Consider the following 23,631-nt stretch of genomic DNA (forward strand, 5'->3'; position numbering starts at 1 on the left):
TGTTTTCTCTTAGACGCCAAAGAAGAAACCGGGCAAGCCGCCACCTTCTCTCAGTGAGTCCACTTTCACTTTTTTTTTTTTTCCTCCGAGACCAGACTTGAGTCAGTCCTCTATTTTCCCTCACAGGGTCCCCGTACCTGTCCAGTATGAACATGAACCCCAGGAAAGCAGCCATGTCGACCTGGAAGCTTCCCCGAACGTCGCTTTGCGACACTCCTGGCGGGGAGACGTACTCTGCTCGCTTCACCTCCCTCAGCAACCAGCACGGTATGCCTTAAGAACTCCGGGGACCCCCGCAGGTCTTACTCTCCTTTCCAACCAGGGGTGTCAACCTCATTGTTATTGTGGGCCACATTTGTAGTTGTAGTTTCTGTTGGAAGGCTGCTATAACTTAAAAGTCGAATACATTTTAAGTGTGTTCATCACACACTTATCGAGGAGTGCTGGGTATTGTGTCTTAAAAGTGTAATGCGATACTTACATGATCCCTCGTTTTTCCTTCTGTTAATGGGGGCCTTGTGTAATAAATTGGAAATTCAAGTGTAAACTCTTAATGTTATCATGTTTGTCATCTACAGCTTTCACTTTAATTAGACTTCAGGGCGCCGCTTATGTAACTGCAGCTCTTGGTGACTACGTTCGAAGTGAATGGGAATGGAAAGGGATAACAGTACAGTTACTGTATGAGGATTAATAATTTTAAAATTTAAGTAAATATGTGTACTGCAGTAGTTCGACATCCACGGAGTGTCAGTGGCAAGTGCATTTACAGTTACCTCGTCTGTCTGGCATGCAGGAAACCTTCACAGTGTCTCGCTGCAATATAGCCCCCCCTCTTTACAGGTTTTTTTCTTCATATTACGATAATTACTTACCATATAAACAAAACAAAATGAAATAAAACAAGCAAAACTTGAAATCTCAAAAGTTCCCATTTGATTTCAATGCAGCATGAAATTCTACTGCTCTTTAATATGGCTGCTCATTGAGAAGTAGTAGAAGTCAGATATTATCCCACTTCTCGGGAACACATACAGGAGCTAATTTTGGACAACCTGAACAGGAGAGGGAGGCCCGAGAAATGACTACAACGGCAGAAATGAAAGAAATGTTATCTTCATATCAAAGTTTTTTTTTTTTTTTTCTGCTGTCCGCACTCTTCCTCTGCCTCCACATCGCCTCACTCAAAAGTATGTATTGTAATATTTAGTGCGGGGTTTTTCAAGCGCTTGGATTGATTTACATGTAAAACACGATTCATAGTATGACAAAAATCATGATATAAAAGTCACTCCGGAGCAGATTGATTAAAAAAAAATGAAATGTTACAAAAATTAGGCGTTTCAAAACCCACACGCGATGTATTGGAAACTAAACGGTATATTGCAATACTCCTGTTGTGATAGGCGTATTGGATCACTTTGTATCGCAATGTATCAGTAATATCACCCAGCACTATTAGCGAATTTTGAAATGAGAGACCGGCAAAATCTGTTCAAAAGAGAGATTGGGAATTAAAAAAATGCTTGATTTCCCCCCAAATGTGTAAATGTTAAAGACAACTTGCAATTTGGTATTTTAGCCATAAACTTAAGGTCAAATCAGCATTTCGCAAGCCACATAAAATATTGCGGCAGGTCTTGAGTTTGACATCTGTGTTGCAAACCATCACTTTTTTAGGTCTGCCCAACCTTTGGGGGATTTGCTGGAGTCTCACATTTTTAACCACATTTTTTTTGTCGTATTACCATCTTGTTCATTTTTGCCGATGTAGCTTTTGGAGGATTTACCGTAATTACCCAAATATAACCCATGGATAGGATGCACCCTTAATTTTGGGCTCAAATACTGGTATTTTCTATGTTAACATCCATAACAGTGGTTCTCAACCTTTTTTCAGTGATGTAGCCCATGTGCGACACGTTATGAAATATGTCTTCAGCCAAGTACCCCTTAATCAGTGCAAAGAATTTGTGGTTTAAATAAAAAAAAAAAACTTAAAACATGTCATCATTGTCTGATTTATTACATTTTAGAAGCTCTCAATGAATTTGCATTAGTCCACAAAAAATCAACATAAAGTGTCCTCTTTTGGATCATAGAAGAGATTTGTTATTAAAAAGACATAACTTGATTCTTAATAAATATTTGTCCACAAAAATAATCAACATAAAGTGTCAGACCTGTTCTCAGAAATAAATTATTTTAAACAAATATTTGTCGACAGAAAAATAATAAACAAAGGGTCCTCTTTTGGGATCACAGTAGATATCTGTTCACAAAAATAAGGCAGTAACTTAATTATTAATGAATATTTGTCCACAAATAATGCGTCAGACTTGTTCTAAAAAAAAAATGTAAAAATCAATATTTGTCACAGAAAAATATTAAATGTAAACTGTCCTTTTTTAAGATATCAGTGTAGATCTCTTCACAAAAATAAATCATTAACTTCACATGTAATGAGAGGTGGCACATGAAGTTGGGTCGAACCATTCTAGTATGGGGGAGAAACTGGACTTTTAAAATAATGAAATTGAATAATCTACTGAAATTATTATTTTTTTTTTATGAGCTTTATATTTTCCTGAAACATTTAATTAAACAATTATTTTTGAGGGATTTTTTTGCGTGTTTGTTTTTTTTCTCTAAAATCTCGAGTAACCCCTGGAGTTTCTTCAACTACCCCCAGGGGTACCCGTACCCCCATTTGAGAACCACTGCTGTATCGGTCGCACCAACAGTTTAAAACTATAGCAAAAAATAATAAATATGATCCTTTGTAAACTCTGTTTTCTTGTGTTCATATCAGTACGTTATGTATTTGTTGCGGGTTAGGTGACGTGTGCTTCAGATTTCTGACATTGTGAGTGGTCAGTGAACGCAGAACCTGTGTAATGTTAAATGCACTTGAAGCAGTTGTTTTTCGTTTATCTTGCGACACAGCTCAAGTTCATTATACCGTAAATACTTGAGGTTGTGCAGCATCCCTGTTTCACCAAGTTTATGTTTGTGAATGCCAAACGACGTTCATAAAAGAGTCAAATGAAATACCTTTCTGTGTTTTCTAATCGGCGTATTCGGCTCCATACTTTGAGATTCTGGAGACAATATAACGTTTACACGATTCTCTCCGTGTTTGTAATATTCCTTTGTGTGAACAGGGATGAACTTGGATGTTGGTTCAGTCTGTTTGCTTCTTTGATTGAAAATAATGCCGTAACAACCTCAGCAAACCAGGCTAACAAGTAAGAATGCAAAAATGCACATCTGTTCGTCAAAACTTGGCTTAAGTGGCTGACTGATAAATCTGTCTTGAATGGTGTTGAATTAAAAAAAAAAATAATAATAAGTTACCTTCCATAGGACGCACCCTTCCTTTTGGCCTTCATTTTTTTGAGGAAATAAAAACGTTTTTTATTTGAGGAAATACGGTACTCACTTTTGAGGATTTATGGTCGTCCCATTTTAACACCCAAGCAACTTTTGAACCAGCACAAGTTTGGTAGACTTAATGTCAATTTAGTTTCACCTTGACATTTCTGTTATTTTTACTTTTGGGTAAATTACAGTAGCCCCTTTTTTTATTTATTTACTCCAATATTAACTTGAACAAATATTAAATGATTCAAACTTGTCCTATCCTGCATAATGTTTTATTCATTTATTTATTTATTTTTTTAGATCAGCGATCGGAGTGGGACATGACACCAGAGTTGCCCAGACACACTTTGCCCACCCGCAAACATCACTCGGCGCCCAACGGTAAGGACAGGCATGCAGAGTTGTGGGTGACATGAGTCCTTAATTTTTGTTTTACTGTATTTTGTGCACTATGAGGTGCATCTCTTTTGGTTAAAATCTGACAGGAGCAAAAACTGAGTTTTTCTAAAAGAAAGCACAATTTTATCAAATAAATCCAGAAATTGTTTTTAAATCAACAAAACAATATGTTTTTAGATTGTTGTTTTCAATTTGTTTTAAATAATTTCAGTTTAATATTGAATTGAATCATAATTATATTCTTGTGGCTGAATTTTGGTATTAAAGTCTTCATTCATCCTGGGATTGATCTAAAGAGTTTTTCAATATAATCAAGAGGCATTTTTTCCCACATTCTTCAAATAGTACTCTCTACAAATCATCTTCATTCTTCATTTCTGATTTTCTATAAATAAGTTTGTCTATAAATAAGTTATCTTGTTTTGTCAACAGCACCATCTAGGGAATTCATAACGCAAGCCCAGCCACTACAGTAGCTTAAATTCTATGCACTTTATAATTCGCTGCGCCTCATTTTGAAAAATACGTTGGTAAAAACGGTCTTTGTTTCAGATGCCAGAGACAAGGAGGAAATGCATAATGAGATCACACTGCTCAAGAAGGTAAACCTCCTTTGTTCAATGCGGTATTTGCACAACACGGCACATTATTTATTTATTTTTTTTTAATTTTCAGGTTTTTTTTTTTTTTTAATCTCACATTTATACTCTTACAGTGGTACCTCGGTACTCGACCATAATCCGTTCTGAGGTGGTGGTCGAGCACCGATTTGTTCGAACACCGAAACCAATTTTCCCATAAGAAATAATGGAAAGTATGTGTGCACAAGTAAATGTGCACAAGCAGTACATGATAAGATAGATAAAGCATTATAAACCATTTTGTATAATTTACTTACGTTTTGGAGAGTGGTTGATGGCATAAAGGAATGGATGTGGAGAGATCGGGAGGGGGGGGGTTACTCCTTGGAAGGGGAATCCCCTTCCATGTTTACGCTAGGTAACTGCGACGCGAGGTTGGACACTCGTACACCACTTTCATATTTTGCTATAATTTCCTTCTTCAATTCAATAGTGGTCCTCACTGTTTTCCTCTTTGCCTTCCCCTTATCACTGTCTTTCTTTGGAGCCATTATTAAGGGCTAGAGCAACACAAAAAAGTTTAAATCCGGGAAGAAATACTCGAACAAACTGCGTACGTCTTACTCCGCTGGCGGTCTGAATTGAACTGGCGCTTACCCGCTGGCCGAGAAGGGCCGAGGAGCGCGTTCGGGTCGGCTCGGCTAGTCGAGAACCGAAAATCTGTTCGAGGTCCGATGCATTTTCTACTTGAATTTTTTGGTCGAGCACTGATTTGGTCGAGTATAGAGGCGGTCGAGTACCGAGGTACCACTGTATATTTATATCCATATTCTCCCCTTTTCCCATTTTCTTTATATTCATTTTTACTTTCACATTTATAAAAATGTAGATTTTGGTCCTCCATAATGGCGGGACACTGCTCCAAATGCGAAATTGATGAGCAAATATTGGCCAACCAATGTGTTAGCTACGCCTTCACCGTCGAACGAGGCTCACTGTCACATTCTACTCAGTTTTAATTCTGTTTTATAAAACAGTGCATACGCCTCATTTGAATTTGTCCTCGTTTTACAGAGTCTGGCCGAGCAGAAGTCTGACAATCAGAAGATGAAAGTGAAACTTCGGCGCCTGGAGGAGGGCAACGCCAAAAGAGAGAAGCAGCTGGAAGAGCTTCTGGATCCCACAAATGTGACTGCATTTTGCAAACTTCCCCTTGTAGTGATGGGGAAATGAAGCCCTATGAAGCACGTGTTTTAATTTTTTTCTCCTCTTGGTTTAAAGGTAAAGGTGAGTGCAATGGAAATGTATTCCATTTGCACTGTATCTTTAAATGAAGGGTGCCATCTAGAGGAACAAAAAATATTAAGAGTGCTTCACGAGACTTTAAATTTCCCTTACTTCCTTGATGGGGAAAAAAAAGCCTCGTGAAGCACTTGTAATCTTGTTTTTCTCCTCAAGATGGTGCTCTTGGTTTAAAAATACAGGCTAGTGCAACGACAATGTATTCTATATCCACTGCATCTTTAAAGAAAAAGTGCTTCATGAAACTTCATTTTCCATTTACTATCAGTGAATTTGCAGCTCTATTTTAGATTCTAACCCTAACCCTGCAACCTTTTGAGCAATTATGATGATATTTACAGTCATATTTGCACATGCACAAGGCTTTGGAGAGTAACAATAATATTTTTTAACCTTGGAAAGATTTATGCTTACCTAATATAGCACAATGTGTTTTTTTTAGCACTCGGCATCTAGTACAACCTGTTGAGCCTGGAAGGGGGCTACTCGCACCTGCGGTCCCATCTGCAGGTTTCTTTATTTCCCCAGATGAGGTTTTTGAGTTTTTCCATTCCCCTTCTAGGAGCTTACTTCAGGGTTGTGTATTTGCTGTTGTGTATATATGATGTTCTGTCTGACATCTTTTTCACCTGTGAAGCCCTTTGAGACCGCGCTGATTCAGGGCTTTACAAATAAACCAGACTTGTGTAGCACCTGTTATGCTGCCATATGAATAATGAGTTTGATCATCTGAATAGGCTAATGCAGATTTGGCTAGGAGGAAAGTGAGGTGCTCAATGGTGAAAAATATGCATATACTTCTGAGATTTGTTATTATTATGTGCAGTGGAAACAAAACAATACAATGGAATATATACAATGCACAAAATCAGTAGCTGGTAGGCTCACTCATTCAGTGAGTCGAGAGTCAGTATAGTTCGTGGTCCACAGCGTCCATATAGTGTAGTTGTCTTTTGAGACAATTTGTGGTGTACGCAATTACTCACGGACGGGAATGGTGGAAGGCATCTGTGACTGCTATGGTTTGTCTCGCACCCAATTCACCAGTCAATGCCGGGCGCGGCCATGTTTAAAAAGACATATGCACGACGTCTCGCGGTCACTGCACGAACTATCTCGCGATAGTTCGTAGGCTGAGCCGACGGTGCATATGAACAAAGGCAGGCTAGAAAACAGTAGAGAGGGGCCAGCGTAACTACCCGGGTTACACTTGACTATGGTACTCATCTTAATCTTTTGGAGCATTCACGCTAGTCATGTTTTAAATCAAACACTGTTTTTGGATTTATTTTTCACCTGTGCCATTTTTGGGAAATAGTGTTTTGACGATCCATTTTTCTAATGTCTCATCTGTCCACAGAGGTCCGAGTACATTCGCAGCCTAGTGGACAAGAAGCCCGAGGGCAGCGTGGTGAATATTTCGTATGGATTTGTGAGCCTCACAAAACACTTTTGATATATTTTTTGTTTCCTCTAGATGGCACTTTTTGTTTGAAGATGCAGTGGGAATGGAATAGGTTTCCGTTGCACCAGCTCTTATACTGTATTCAAACCAAGAGCCCTGTCTAGAGGAGGAAAATAATACCACAAATGCTTCATGAGGCTTCACTTTACCATCCCTAGTGTGAATACCAAGTCTTTATTTCACTTGACTCTCCAGTTAAAATTTTGTCCGCATACAGGTGGTGAATGGACTGAAGCAGAGAATTCTAAAGCTGGAGCAGCAGTGTAGAGAGAAGGAGAATGCCATAAGGTACCAAACTCGCCATTATGATCTTTTAATGCCAAAATGAAAATTAAAAAAATATATATATACATTACATATTTTTTTGAGCACAGTAACTTGCAGAGTGAATTGAGGGCCACCAACCTGCAGGAAATGAGGATGACTGTTAAAAACTACTTTGAGGAGGTAAATGAAAATGGTGCAAAAATATTAGGACACATTTGCGAACAAGTGAGACACGCCTCTTCATCTTTTAGATCCAGAGACTGAAGTTGCTTCTGGAAGCTTCCGAGAAAAGGTTCAATAGTGCTTTTGTTTCTCTTTTTTGTCATGACAGGAAAAGTTTTATTCGTCAAGACTAAAATACAGCAAAACCGCTTACTTTGGCACAAGGATGTTTATTACCGTATTTTCCGCCACTATAGGGTGCACCTAAAAGCTTTCAATTTTCTCAAAACCTGACTTTGCACTTGATAATCCGGTGTGCTTTATATAGCGCTTAAACCGCCATTTTTGGGGAACGATACAATAAAATAACTTAATCACCGTGCAAATTCTTCAATGTTTACAGTTATATTTTTGGGTATTTTTATTAAAATAAAACAACCCATTTCAAATTTTGATATGGTATATATATGATCCAATTTTGAAGCAATTTATATGGAGACAAGGCACAAAAAACCCCACAAATTTTTGTAAAAAGAAAGCGCAGCTTTATAAAATAAATCCAGATACTGGTTTAAAGTCAACAAAACAATATATTTTTAGGTTGTTGGTTGCAATTTGATTAAATAATTGAAGTTTACTTCTTTTAGTTGAGATTTTGCAATATTTTTTGTTTTGTTTTGTTACAGTAAACTCAACAACAAATCGACAAACTTTTTCGCTTTACTTCTGATATCCAAACTACTAAACAATCAATTGTCTGTGTACAGTAATAATACTATGAGATGATTTAAACTTGACTTGGTTTCCTCATCATATCGACCCAGTGAGGGAAGTTGTAGCTTCAAAATGGCCCACCACAAAAATGAGTTTAACCACCCTGACCTAAACAGTGTTTGAATGTAATCAAGAGGTGTTTTTTTCCCATTCTTCAGATAGTACTTCCTACAAATAACTCATTTAAATAATTTAGTTTTAATTTCTGATTGTCTCTGGATAAAGTTTGACTGATTTATCTTATTTATTTATTTATTTATTTTTAGATTCCCTTTAGCGCAGCTCCATCTAGTGGATGTATAATGCAATCCCGGCTACTGCTGTAGCTTCTATTCTAAGCGCCTTATTATGTGCCGGGCCCTATATATGAAAAGTTTTAAAATATGCCATTCATTGAAGGTGCACTTAATAATCCGGTGCACCTTATAGTGCGGAAAATATGTCAAGAATGAATTCAGTTGAGGTTTCATTCTTTTTTTTTTTTGTTCACCCTGGCCCCGCAGCGGGATATCGGAGAGCAAAGTTTTCCGCAGACAACAGAAGGCGCTGAGCTCCACCGTACTGCGTCTGTCTGAGGACCTTAAGCAGCTGCAGCTAGACAACGCCGCGCTCAAGGAGGAGCTGGACACCGAAAGCCCTGCCGACGGCATCAAAGGTTTGCGCCAGCTTTATGCTTAAACAAAATGACCGCTCCCAACTAAGTCAATAATTAGCAATAATTGGCAATTTATTCAGGATAAATCAAATACACCGTTTGTATTGTTTGAAATTAACCCTCCTGGGTATGTTTGTTTGCAGGGAACAGCTCTAATCACCGAATGTGTCAGAAATGTGTCTAATCCAATATTTTCATTTCTCAAGAACAACAATGTCTCTGGGTCAGTATGGCCCGGAGAGGCGTGTGTTTATCCAAAAGCGTCAATTTTTTAATTTATTTTTTATTGCAGTTTTATTCACAAAGTCACAAAGTGAACACGAACATGAACACCAAAACAATAATAGCAAACAAACACCAAAACCCCCTAGCAAACATGGGCCGCATTTCTCATTGCCCATCTCCCTGTAGGTAGAAGCGGGGGACAACCTTCCTGCAATGAAGGGCCCCTCCCTAGCGGTTAAGGATATACCCCAATTAGGTCCTCCCATCCTACTAGATAAGTCCAACAATCTCTATTAAGCAAAACCCTTCATCGAGTCTCTTATTAAATGAGAAATACGGGTAGCTTGAGGGGGGGTTGGCTCTATAACATATACATTCAACTAACTTTTACCTCTAACATGGGCACGCCCCATCCATCCATCCATCCATCCATCCATCCATCCATCCATCCATCATCCTCTACAGTACCCCTGAATAGACCTTACCGGGGAGGCTGAGGAGTGTGTAGTTTGAACACACCCTCCGGTCCCCCTTCTTATAAAGAGGGACCACCACCCCAGTTTGCCAATCCATGGGCACTGTCTCCGACGTCCACGCGATGTTGTTGCAGAGGTGTGTCAGCGTGTTGGTGGGATTGAGGAGGTCCTCGAAGTATTCTGCCCATTGATTCACAAAGTCCTGAGTTGAGGTGAGCAGTGCCCCATCTCCACTGTACACAGTGTCAATGGTGCACTGCTTCCCCCCTCTGAGACGCCGGACTTGGGAGAAATTCTGCCGGAGGTGGGAGTTGAAACTCCTTCTGACAGGGGACTCTGCCAGACGTTCCCAGCAGAACATCACGATACGTTTGGGCCTGCCAGGTCTGGCCGGCATCCTCCCCCACCATCAGAGCCAACACACCACCAGGTGGTGATCAGTTGACAGCTCTGCCCCTCTCTTCACCCGAGTGTCCAAAACATGCGGCCGCAAATCCGATGATACAACCACAAAGTTGATCATTGAACTGCGGCCTAGGGTGTCCTGATGCCAAGTGCACATATGGACACCCCTATGTTTTAACATGGTGTTCATTATGGACAATCCGTGACGAGCACAGAAGTCCAATAACAATGCACCACTCGGATTATGATTGGGGGGGCCGTTCCTCCCAATCACGCCCCTCCAGGTCTCACTGTCATTGCCCACGTGAGCATTGAAGTCCCCCAGCAGAGCGAGGGAGTCCCTAGAGGGAACGCTCTCCAGCACACCCTCTAAGGATTCCAAAAAGGGTGGGTACTCTGAACTGCTGTTGGGTACATAGGCACAAACAACAGTCAGGACCCGTCCCCCCACCCGAAGGCGGAGGGAGACTACCCTCTTGTCCACTTAGGTAAACCCCAATGTACAGGCGCTGAGCTGGTTGGCAACAAGAATGCCCACACCAGCTCTGCGCAACTCCAGAGTGGAACAGAGTCCAACCCCTCCCGAGAGGACTGGTACCAGAGCCCATTCTGTGTGTGGAGGTGAGTCCGACTATATCTAGTCGGAACCTCTCAGCCTCGCACACTAGCTCAGGCGCCTTCCCCGCCAGAGAGGTGACATTCCATGTCCCAAGAGCTAGCTTCTGTAGCCGGGGATCAGTGCGCCAAGGTCCTTGCCTTTGTCCACCGCCCAGCTCTCTTTTGCACCTGACCTCTATGGCCCCTCACACAGGTGGTGAGCCCATGTGAGGGGGCACCCTCGTCATCCCTGGGCCCGAAGGCTGAGCCCGGCCGGGCCCCATGCGTGCAGGCCCAGCCACCAGCCGCTCGCCAACGAGCCCCACCTCCACGCCTGGCTCCAGAGGGGGGCCCCGGCGACCCGCGTCCGGGCGAATGAAACAGAAATCCATTTATTCTTTTTCTTCATATGGGCTCTGTGAGCCGTGTTTAGTCTGGAACCTCACCTAGGACCTGTTTGCCATAGGTGACCCTACCAGGAGCCTAAAGCCCCCGACAACTTGATCACTGGAACACGCAAGCTCCTCCACCACGTTAAGGTGACTGCTCACGGACCCCTCCAAATATTATTATTTGAGTAATTAAACTGGGCATATCTTATTTACAAACAAAAATGTGTGGATACTCACATTGCCCAGTCAATGTACAGCTTCTCCATGCCCCCCCTTCCCCCTTAGTCCAACTTTTAATCGTGCTTTCCTCTTCTGTATTCTCTCAGTTTTTCCTTTGATAGATTCGTTGCTGCTCTGTTGATATCCAAATTAGCCGCCTCTGCAGAAATCCCACGTCGCACGCCGACTCGTTGCCATGTCAAGGCACCAATGCGTTCTCCAAGTGTTGACTCTCCACCTCCATGTCACATCTGCTTATCTTCATCACTCTTTCCTTCATGTCCCGCACCGTATTACCTGTTGTAGATCTTGGTGCCATCCAACCAGGGGATTCTAATTCTAGTCATCGGCGTCTGAAAGCGTATTTTGTTTTTTTCCTTGAAGACTTTTAATTTCGAAGTAGGATTTGCGCTTCTTCAACACCTCAGTTGGGTAGTCGTGATCCAAAAATATTGGTCTTCTTTCAACTTGTATCTTTCTTTTCCATGCTCTTGCCAGAACAACTTCCTTGGTCTCGAATTTTTGAAAGTTGACCACAATTGTTAGGTTCACTGAGCTGATACTCTCTAAACCCAATAGCTAAAATAAGAAAGAGAGAAGGCACGTATTTGCTCATGCATGAGGAGAACGAGACAGGACCACAAAGGCTGCAGAGCTGCCATGCTCTGAGGCCCTTCCTCGTTCCCCCTAGTTTTTTTATTTTAGAGATCCCTAGGTTACATGAAGGTTCCGGCCCTAAAAGGTAGAAATGCATGGGGGAGCAATATGTGCGGCTGGAACCCAGAATCTGGTAATACACGTTTGTGAAAGCTGAGTGCGCGCCTGTGTCTGAGTGGCACAATGCAGTATGCAGCAACATGTTCCAGTAAGTCGAATGCTCAGGTCCACAACACTTCCTCAACCAACTTCTTCTTTCCGGGGGAGTCTTCTGGTGACCCTGGGCCCTGGATGCTGTTTGACAGGGCCCTGAAAAGACTTCAACAACCCTTACACTAACATGACCCGGAACGCACCTGACACGTGTGGGACATGTTGCTACCCTAATATGTAATAAAAAGATGTCAAATGTACTGTATAATCACCATGTGAATCAACAACAATAATAAATCATCTCAACAATTAAGAACATCTGATCAATATAACTGCTAACACATGATTGATTGGTACACGTGCTTTACTCAACTGAGTACTACTGATTGCTGTATTAATGACTTCAACAAACGTCATAATTGATTGGCACACCATTGATTAATTACTGATTTATTATGCTATAAAAATAAAAGGTTTATTAAATTTCTCCAACAAGAAGAGGTGCCCCCGGCGGCGGTTTCTTCCCGAGACTTCTGTGCGTTCGCTGAATGTATAGTTCCGCATCTCCGGTTAAATCACGGCGGAGGAGTTCCTAGACCAGTTCCGGTACCCCACTGTTTCCACCATGCCATAAATTTTCAAGTTGCAGCGCCTTCCCTGTCCCTCCACTTCTCTTAGCTTCTCTTGCATTATTTCTTGCTGTCTTATTAAAGACAGAATCACTTCTTTTGAGTCTTCATTCCATTCCTCCAGCTGCGCCACTCTCACTTGCGCATCGGTGATATCCTTCCGCTGCTCTTGAATGTCGGCAACATTTTGTGACACTTTTCCGTTCATTTCTTACATAAATTCTTCCATAAATTCTGAAAGTTCTTACCTCCGCCCTAAGTTCTTTTTTGACCGTTATGGTCAATTCTTTCCTTAAGTCTCGCATCTCCTGCGTAAACACAAGATTAATTAATAAGAACCGACCACTTTTCTCTGACTACCCCCGTCAAACGACTGTACTATACCATGACATCGATGTTGAGGGCCACAGACCAATTAAACAGCACACGTACCGCGTATACCCAGCTAAACGAGCTATGATGCAGCAGTGATACATTATTTGTTGGAACATGGTTTCGCTGTCCCTAGCACTAGTGCGTGGAGCTCGCCCTGCGTTTTGTTTCCGAAACCCGATAATACCCCTCGGTTCTGTAATGATTATCGAAAAGTAAATGCCGTTACTAAACCTGACTCCTTCCCACTCCCCAGGATGAAAGACTGTATTGATCGCGTAGGCTCGGCAAACTTGGATCTACTAAAAGGCTACTGGCAAGTGCCCTTAACACCGTGGGCCTTAGAAGTTTCAGCAAGTCCCTCAAGCAAACGGTGGTGCTGATTAGCACCACCATTATCGTCTGCTGTTACGTCTTCAATTTCGTGTTCTTTCTGATCCTTGGACATCGTTCTTCAAACTTCTCTGACCTCGTCCCCCGCTCATTTCTCATTTCAAGTTTCGAATCGTGTTGACTTATTTTCTTAGTTTGGGGGAAGTAATCACAAATTTGACTCAGGAGCAAGGCACTATGCTGCTATCTCGTTCAGTTCCCCCGGAAGTCTCCCAAGTTCAGCTCATTTTACATTACAAAATCATCTTGTGGGCCAGAATAAACATGTTTGTGGGCCAAAAGCAGCCCACGGGCCATATGTTTAACACCCCTACGTTAAATCAACCGATGTAAGAGAAGATACGATAAGATTGACTTTATTGTCGCCAGAGGGAAATTTGTCTTGGGCAAAAGAAATTTGACCACAAGTGTTAAAACAGACATACATATAAAAGGCACACAAAAAAAAAACCACGCGTCAGCATAGTAGCATGGTACAATCAGTGCAGAGAAATTAGGACACTAGCATGTTCATGACAATCCTACGATAAAATCAATCTTGTATTTAAAATAAAAACAAATAACAAAGATAAACAGAGTAAAATGTTTTTTGTTTTTTTTTAAACTTGATCCAACTAAGGCTCTATCCTTTTGACTTTTGTTCAATATCGCAGATAAAATAAAAAACCCTCTGTCTTTAATTATTATACAGTATTACTGAAATGTGTGCATGTGTCTGGTAGGTTACAAAGAATGGAGCAAATACAGACTTTTGAGGAGACTACTGGAACTGGAAAAGGTGAGTGCACACTCAGACTTAATACATAAAATACAGTTTTATTTCATTTATTGCGGGCAATACCTTCCTAAAAATATCTGCAGTAAATCAGAATCTGTGAAGGGATTTAACTTTTTAGGATTTTATTCCTTCTTTTTTATTTGTTTCTTTTGTTAAAGTTTGGACAAATCAAGTTGTTTTTTCCGAATTATCAACCCCCATATAGTGGGGTCGATTTATAACCGCATAACTCAAAACCAGACCGATTTTTTTCCACATATCTGTGTTTGAATAACATTAATTCAAATGCAAAATAAGTCATGTGTTATGTACAAGACTTAAAAAGATTATATACACTATACCTCTAATTTGATTTGTTTCCATTTTAGAGTGTTTGTACAGAACATTGCAAAATGCACTTTAGTCAAGCGCCGCCAAATTGCCTCTGTTGACGACAACAAGGCTGCGTGACTCATTTTTTTCAGCGGACTTTAACGTATTATGAAAACAAAAAGACTGCTTGACTTGTCCATTCAAGACAAAAATGCAAGAGCAGTGGCACTCATGAATGTCAGCAGTATTGCTGGATATTGTGTCTTAAAATTGTATTGCAATATATTGCTATACAGCAAAGGGGTATTGCGATATGTATTGCAGCATTTTGGGCAATGTTTGTAAAAAAAAAAAAAAATCTATGGCATATATATTAATGACTGAAAAAAACCAGAAGGGATTGATTAAAATTCTATGTATTCTCTTTCAGAAGCTACACATCATTGACATCTATGAGCACACTTTAAACATCTCTTTAAACAAATCTCAAGCATGCCCTTGACTTAATATGTTAATGCTTTATGTCCGAGTAGTTGAGAATATTGTTTCAGATGACACTGATGTGGCAGGAATACAGAGGTAGCACTCTTATTTCCAGTGACTTGCAGTCAGGGGCCTCCCCTATCAATCTTGAAAAGAAGAAAGTTAGTGATAAAATAAAATAAATATTACAAATTGTTCGCAGGTATGTACTTATTAATACATTTTCCATTTACATCTAAAATCGTTTTTATTCATTAAATGTGGCAAAATTTTCACAAGTCCAAATGCAGGGAGGAGACGCGCTGTGAGGCTACACCTTGCTGTGTCGCTCAGTGAATGGTACAATCCCTCACAAACTACACAGTGCAAGCAGTCTTCCGTTAGCCCTCTGTATATTGTGGATAAAATGCTTTCACCACTTTGGTACACTTTGGTTGTATGTATGTGCTGTCTTTCTAAATCATAATGATGTAAGAAATGTATTTCTGTAATGTGTTTAGGCATGGAGTTAAATCATAAATCTTTAGTTAAAAAAGTCATCAGGTGCATCTAACAGTACATTAGATTCTTGGCAGAGGGCACTTGTGAGCCCAGATTTTTTAACCATCACCTTCACGACAATCATCTTAGTTGTTTTTATAGTGCGTTCACCGTCCTCTTGACCATAAATACAAGAGTACAGTCACAAGCCGAGAAAATTCGCAAATCTGGACTTTCAATCAAATTGACAGTGAATAAAGTATAGTAATTGCAATTGAGAGGATTTTTTCAGACCACCTTTTTCCATTAAGTCGTGACATTGTCGGGATTCAAATAGGATATTTTGTCCTTAAGACTTTACAGTGAAGCATCAGTTGACTACCTACATCCAAACCCAAACCCTTTACTACTAAAAACTTTCGGCAAGTCAAAACGTTTGACTTGGCTTTGGATGAACAACAAAGACATAACAGCAGCATCCACAAGATAAGATAAGTTGAGAGGTTTTAAAAGATCTAATGAATCCCTCCTACTTCCTCGCCAAATTGCATCTACAGTACGATAGCCTCTCATACAGGCCCTGCCAAACTGCAGTGGTATGAAAAAGGATCTGAACCTTTTGGAATTTCTCACATTTCTGTTCTGATCACATTTGGTGATTTTATGCAGAAATGTGAGAAGTTGCAAAAGGTTCAGATCAGTGGTTATTAACCTGGGTTCGATCGAAACCTAGAGGTTCGGTGAGTCGGTCTCAGGGGTTCGGTGGAGCCTTCGCCGCAGAGGTCCACCCCTCAGTCTAGTCTGCAGTTAGTGGGCACAGTCATTGAAAGCGTCCTGCTCTGAGATTTCCTACCGGTCCGCTTTGAGAGCGCTGGATAAGCATCAAAGTGAGACCTCCTTCTCAGTCGGGACCACACACCGGAATTAGCCCGTTATCTCCCGAGTGCCGATGCAGGCAAATAAGCTCCTGCGGCCGGCGATCTAAAGGGTTGATCGCCGTACGGACTCAGGACGTGGCGGTGGGGAAGTGGTACTTTTACCCACGGTGATGACACGTTGTAAAACGGCTGTAAAGGAGTGGACGTGCTGCCAGCCTATCACTTCACATATATATATATATATATATATATATATATATATATATATATATACATACATACAGTGGGCCTCCGGTTTACGAATTCCCTGTTTTACGTATTTTTCATCTTATGAACGTGGACTGCGGCGTTTTTTTGTCCTCCTCTTAAGCACAAACCTTTCGTCTTACGAACCATCCAACATGCCGGTCATTGTGACCGCATTATTTTTTTCGCTTTGCTATGTCATCAAAAACATCTTTTCTCGCATGTCACGGAAATGCCGATATGCTACTGGTCAATTAAGGCAGTCACAGTCACGGTCTCAATCACGGAGATGCCGATATGCTATTGGTCGATTAAGGTCACAGTCACGGTCTCAGTCACGGAGATGCCGACATGATATTGGCCGACGTTATGTCAATCACAGAAATGCAGATATGCTATGGGCCGAACGCCTTCATCTAGCTTGATGGCACAGCTGGTTGGTGTGTTGTGAGGACTTTGCAAACTTTATCTGTTAGACATGGCTTCCAAAATTGCAAGTGGCGTTAAAGGAAGAAGTAAGAGGGTGATGACAATAGAAACGAAGCAGGAGATAATAAAAAAATACGAAGGAGGCGCACGCATAGTTAACCTTGCGAGTGAGTATGGCCGTAACCGCTCGGCAAGTCTTCTAAGGGCAAGACTTTCCTTGCCAGGGGACGGACCTCGGTCAACAACAAAATGGAGAGGCTTCTTCTGTTATGGATTAAAGAGAACGAAAATCGCAGGTGATATGTTCTCGTTTAAGAAAAGTTCTCGTTTAAGAAAAAAAAAATCTGCGGGTTCATCTCTGCTCTCCTCCACCTCCACCCACCACCAGCTCAAGTCACGTCGCCCCAAAGGTAAATGTCATTTTTCCTTTGTATATTTATGTTATTTAATTTAACATTATAGATTATGTTACTAATTTTTAATAAGTGTATAAAGTCGTGATGTTTTTACCTCAGGTATTTGCACGCATCCACTAATTAACATAGGTTTGGATTGCCCGTCATACGAGCAATTCGAGTTACGAGCATAGCCGCTGAATGGATTAAGTTCGTAACACGGAGGCCCACTGTGTGTGTGTGTGTGTGTGTGTGTGTGTGTGTGTGTGTGTATATATATATATATATATATATATATATATATATATATATATATATATATAGAGAGAGAGATTTATAGATAGATATATCTATATATATATATATATATATATATATATATATATATATATATATATATATATATATAGATATATATAGATAGATAGATACATATATATATATATATATATATAATGTATCTATATATATATATATATATATAAATATATATATATATATATATATATATATATATATATAATGTATCTATCTATATATATATATATATATATATATATATATATATATATATATATATATATATATATATATATATATATATAATGTATCTATATATATATATATATATATATATATATATATATATATATATAGCCTTAGCTGGCGGCTCTGGAGACTGAGGCGTAGCTTTGACCGGCGGCTTGGGAGACTGCAGTGTAGCCTTGGCTGGCGTCTCCGGAAACTGCAGAAAAGCCTTGACTGGTGGCTCGGGGGACTGCTGCACCGCCATGGCTGACAGCTCTGGAGACGGCTGCTGAAGCTTTCATTTCCCTGGCCACTGAGGACAATCCAGAGCCTTTAATACTTTTACGGGACTAACCTGAAGCAAGGGAAACTGCAGAAGGCTGACTGGTGGCTCGAGAGGCGTGACAAGGGACTTGGGGGATTGACTGCAGTGGCATGGGCGGCAACTCTGAAGGCAGCTGCAGTGGCTTGACTTGAGACTTGGGAGGTGGTCGTCTCACCTCGACTTGCGACTTAGGAGATGACTGGGACAAGGGAGTCTGTGGAGAGTCAAAAGGCGGCTCGGGATACTGCTGCAGTGCCGTGGCGAGCGGCTCGGAAGGTAGCCGCAGCGGCTCGACATGGGACTCGGAAAGTACCCGCAGCGTCACCGGGGAGACGGGATAGGGACGTATTGTTGTCGGGGAGCTGGGACAGGGACCTCCAGCCAGTCTTACTGGGGACTAGGGACAGAGACACTAGCCGCATCAGCTTGCCGTCTAGAGGGTTGGGGAACCCTGGAGAAGCCAGAAGGAGTAACGACAGGAACGAGAAAAAGTGCACATGAAGGGAGTGAGTCGAGGCTAGGTGACAGCGGTGAGACACAACTAGATGGGGGTTTGGATTCTGGAGGGGGTGAATCGTAAGAAGGAGGTGCATGGACAAGGGGACGGTGACGTGATCGTGGCACGTGATCATTTCTCGGGCGCCGCTGCCGACCTCCCAGGGAGGGGCATATGGCTGAACGGGTACCCAAGAAAAGGTCACGGCTTACTGGGGGTACCTATTTGGAGTAAGATGTGGAATTGTGCATTATCAAATGACTGGGAGTGGCCAGGGAACTGTCAAAATAAAAATAGCCATCATCTGAATCGGAAAGACAAGTGCTGCGATAATCATATTTGATGTCAAAATCAAAATTATCAGAAGAAAAGGCACTCGGATAAGCAAACTCTCCAGAACGTGAGTGAAAAATAACAAAAGGAGGGCAATCCTTGGTCGACGAAATCTGAGTCTAATGTGTAGTGTGTGTGTGTGTGGGGGGGGGGGGGCAATTAGGTTTAGGAGGGTGCTGGGGCGGATTAACGGAGGGAGTGTCAGATTCTAAGTCAGAAAAATCAGGGTCATGAAACAAATGTAGTGGCAAAATAGTGGGATATGGGAGCTTGGATGCATCAGAGGGGAACACGGAAGAGAGGGACGTGAAGGAAGGAGACTGTTGACTTACACTAGGGAAACAGGGAAAGGCGACAGGCTGAGGATGTTGACCACGCCGTTGGAAGCTTCCTATGGGGTCCCTTGGCGGTCAGGTCATTCCTTCACGATTATTGCGACGGGGCATGGTGAGTGGAGGCAAGGAAGGAGGGGGACCCAAAAAAGCAGGAAACTGACCCTAACTCAAAAAATGAAGATTTAATAATAAAACAAGGCAGGAACAACTAGTAACAAAAATGAACAAAGTAGCATCAGAACTAGGAACTAAAATAAACTCACAGAGAATGGCAAGGCAGCTTAACCAGGACAACGAAGCAGCAGTGACCCGACAAGAACTGAATGCAGACTGGGGACTTAGATAAACTTCACATTTAGTGAGGAACACACAAAATCTGGAGAGATGAAAGGCAGGGGAAGCTCATTGGATGACCCAAGGAGGGGAGGTAAACAGGCAGGTGGACAAGATAAACCTAACGAAACACAGACAGGAAGGCAGCCACAAGGGAAACTAACATGAACTTAAGAATATGAACAAAACCCACACAACTGCAAAAAAAAACACAAACCCCAACAAAACATGAGAGAAAACAAAGCAAAACTTGAAATCTTAAAATTCCCATTTGAAGTAAATGCCAGAGATGGGTACTTGGTCAGCACTGACAGCCTGTCCATTGGTCTGTCACTGATGGACGCCCATTTTACCGACAAATAACGGGAATGCTAAAAACAAAAAGAAACTGTGTATTAAAAATGTCGGAATTGCAGCTTTCATCCGTCGTGCATGATTATCTGCTATGTTGTTGCATCTTTGTAGTACAAACTGTATTCAGCTCCTCTGTTAAACGCAATATGAGATTCTACTGCTCGTTAATATTGCTGCTCATAGGATTCGGATATTATTACGCTTCTAAGGAACACAATCAGGAGCTAACTATGGACAACCTGAACACTTTGCGCGTGAGAAGAAGGATGCCCCAAATATGACTACAATGGCAGAAATGAAGGAAATGTTATCTTTGTATCAATGTTTTCATTTTCTCCTGTTTGCCGCCCTCCTCTGCCACCACATTGCCTCACTCGAAAGGTAATGTATTGTAACATTTAATGCGGTGTTTTTGAAGCTTTTGTGGATTGATTTACATGTAAATAATGATTCATAATATGAGAAAATGTCATGGCGTGCGCGGTCAGGGGTATCATGCTACCCCTGGCGTGATAGCTGGACTAGAGGACCCAAATGCAGGAAGGCTCTGAGTGTGTGCGGTAGTCCATTTTAATATTATAAAGAGCTGGCAAGAACAGAAGCAGGGAAAAACAAGATGGCAACAACACCAAAGAAAGGCACAGGTAGGCTGGCGAAACAAAAAGATATTATTGGGAGGTGGGCACAGACGAGGCACGAGTGACACGAGACTAAGGAACCAAGTCTAATGGCATGATATGAAAATCCACCAGCATACGCGAACAAGACCGGGGTTTAAATATCTACAAATAAGTAGACGAAACGCGCAACCGCTAGGAGAGAGACAATTGGCAGGGGAAGCTGATAGGTAGACACACTAAGGGCTTGAACACGCGGGTGACAGGAGGATCAAATCACAATAATGACAGACGTGGGGGGAAAACACAACATGAACCTACAACTTGAAAATGCAAAGAAACCCCCAAAATAGAAACCAACAGAACATGACACAATCATGACAAATCATGATACGAAAGGCACTCCGATAGAGATTGATGTAAAAAAAATGAATATATATATATATATATATATATATATATATATATATATATATAACGAAAAGATAGTGTTTCAAAACTGATATACGATATATTGGAAACTGAACATCGTATTGTAATACGCGTGTTGCGTCACTTCGTATTGCGATATATCTACATTTTTTACACAGCACTAGTGAACAGAGGTAGAGAAACACTGCGGAGGGCAACTTTCAACGCTCTGATCTTGCCACGGTCGTCAACTTGGAAAAAAAATGCTTCAGCAAAGCGTTTCTGGAGACATCCATGTCAAGCAAATTGGACGGGGTCCAAAAATGACTACCCGTGGAAAAGTGACGAGGACGTTTGAACAAATGACAAGGAGGAAGAAGAACACGTCCAGTAGCTGTTTGGATAGTGTTGATGACTTCTAGACAATTTAATATTCAGCTGAGTCAAAAAAATAAGGCATTAAATCCTTTAGTAATTTTATTGTTGCGGCATCAATTTCACCATTTACAAATACGCGCATGTATAGATTGTCTCACAGTCTTGTTGTGTCCCCCCCCATGACTGCAAAAATATGTTACTTGATCTACGATGTAGAAATGGCCAGTCTAGGGGAACTGGGATATAACGTGTGTGCTCCCCCGTCCCGTACTCTCACCGCTAGAAAAGGCCAGTGAAACGAGTGAAAAGAGTATTGAACAAAAACAGCAGTTTTTATTGTCTTCAGAGGGAGAGCAAACAAACAAAATAATAAACAAAAGATCTTCTAAATCCCTAACTAGCTAGCCAAACAAAACCGGAAACAAATCACAATTGGCTCAACTCTATAATGCAAAAACAGGAGAAAAATGGTTAAAGAGAAATGGCATCTCCCTCCTACTACTGCTCTATTTACAGATTCTTTACACCTAACAAACACAGCGAACAACACTAATGCACACTATTCGTAAGAGTCCTGAAACGTGGCGTTTTCTGGCGGTGGGATGACCGGAGAGAGACAGAGCTCTGTCTTGGGCTGTTTAAATAGGACAGCAATCAGGAGAGCCAGCCAATGGGAGGACACCAACTGCACACAATTGACTCACTCCAACAAAAAGGCACACACACACAAACCAAGGAGAGAACACAGCAGAACACATACAAAAACAACATATGACCCACGGGTCATAACATCTAAGTACTACAATTTTTGTCATTTGAACCACCATGTCTTTTAATTGCAAAGTCACGATCTATGTCAGTCTTTCTCAAAGTGGGGTCCACGGGCCCTCGGCGGTCCGTGAAATAATTTAGATTAGATTTTGTTTTGATTTAGTTTATCTTTTAACAATGACTGATTTTTGTCTTGTTCAGCTTGCTCTCTGCTTTAATCAGTAATTTTGTCAAAATGCATTTTGTGTCTACAATTGCCTACTAACAAGGCATTGAAGTCAGCATTCTGTATGATTTCTTTTTCACCTGTGAAGCCCGTTGAGACTGTGGTCATTCATAGTTATACAAATAAACTTGACTTCAACGGAGAAGTCGAATCAGGACTCGGGATCGGCAGATCCTCGAAGTCTAGTGACTAAAACGCAGGTGCCAAAAAAAATGTGAGCGGGACTTCTCTAGTTGAAGGTTTAATCTAATCTATTTTGTGTGTTGACCAACCAGAGATTGGATGAGAGAAACACCCTGAAAACAAGGAATCGAATGGAACAGGAGTGCCAGACGGCGCCCGTTGCCGTTGCACACCGGGAGACCCTGACTACGCCGCGAAAGCTCCTGGCCCAGGCAGTCCAGACGGCTCCCGTCAACATGGCGGACGCAGGGACAGCGACCACGGAGGAGGATGACGTGTCAAACCTGCAAGGACGAGCCAAGCGGCTGGAGGCGGAAAAAACGCAGCTCCACCGGGCTCTGGCCACTAAAGAGTTAATGCCATTGCCAATGGCGCCCGCCTGAGTCGCCGCCACCCCAGCTCAAAGCGTATTTGCGCTTTTTCCAGGGAGGAAGTGAGGCAGACCAGGACCCGACAGCAAGAAGCCCAAGAAGAAACTCGACAACAGCACGAGTAAGTTGAATTTGTTGTAAAAACACCAACAGAAGTCACACGTAACACAACAATAAAAACAAAAACTAAACTAAACGGAATGAAAAATAATACTGATATTATTCCTCCTATTACTTATTACTTTTAGTACCATGACAACTACCTCCTACTACACTTCCTTCTTACACCAATTATTCCTACTATTACCATATTTTCCACACCAGCTGACAACTTGAAATGTTTTATGATTAACAGTAATGTTAATATTTTATGATGAATAGTAATGTTGTACTTGTTTGTTTTCAACAGTATTAAATAATAATACATTTGAAGTTGCTGTTTCAAAGTTATATAAATGCAAA

At 41.3% G+C, this 23,631-nt stretch overlaps 1 protein-coding gene across 9 annotated transcripts in view; it reads left to right on the forward strand.

Moving 5' to 3' along the window:
- Positions 1–23,631, forward strand: part of iqce (IQ motif containing E) — a 47,189-nt gene that overhangs the window by 4,828 nt on the left and 18,730 nt on the right. For 6 of the 9 annotated variants that reach the window (XM_088418679.1, XM_088418677.1, XM_088418680.1 and 3 more), the window contains 13 exons: positions 14–53; positions 127–267; positions 3,685–3,765; positions 4,336–4,385; positions 5,439–5,552; positions 7,027–7,098; positions 7,349–7,419; positions 7,506–7,578; positions 7,650–7,690; positions 8,838–8,989; positions 14,230–14,285; positions 22,891–23,150; positions 23,225–23,290. In XM_088418679.1, the coding sequence (XP_088274805.1) occupies positions 14–53; positions 127–267; positions 3,685–3,765; positions 4,336–4,385; positions 5,439–5,552; positions 7,027–7,098; positions 7,349–7,419; positions 7,506–7,578; positions 7,650–7,690; positions 8,838–8,989; positions 14,230–14,285; positions 22,891–23,150; positions 23,225–23,290 (1,217 nt within the window). The remainder of the gene's footprint in view (positions 1–13; positions 54–126; positions 268–3,684; positions 3,766–4,335; positions 4,386–5,438; positions 5,553–7,026; positions 7,099–7,348; positions 7,420–7,505; positions 7,579–7,649; positions 7,691–8,837; positions 8,990–14,229; positions 14,286–22,890; positions 23,151–23,224; positions 23,291–23,631) is intronic. The other 3 variants (XM_088418681.1, XM_088418685.1, XM_088418684.1) reach the window with 2 other exon arrangements.

Source organism: Hippichthys cyanospilos, chromosome 7 (genome assembly GCF_059441005.1).
Source record: "Hippichthys cyanospilos isolate Australia breed blue-spotted pipefish chromosome 7, RoL_Hcya_1.0, whole genome shotgun sequence".
NCBI lineage: Eukaryota > Metazoa > Chordata > Actinopteri > Syngnathiformes > Syngnathidae > Hippichthys > Hippichthys cyanospilos.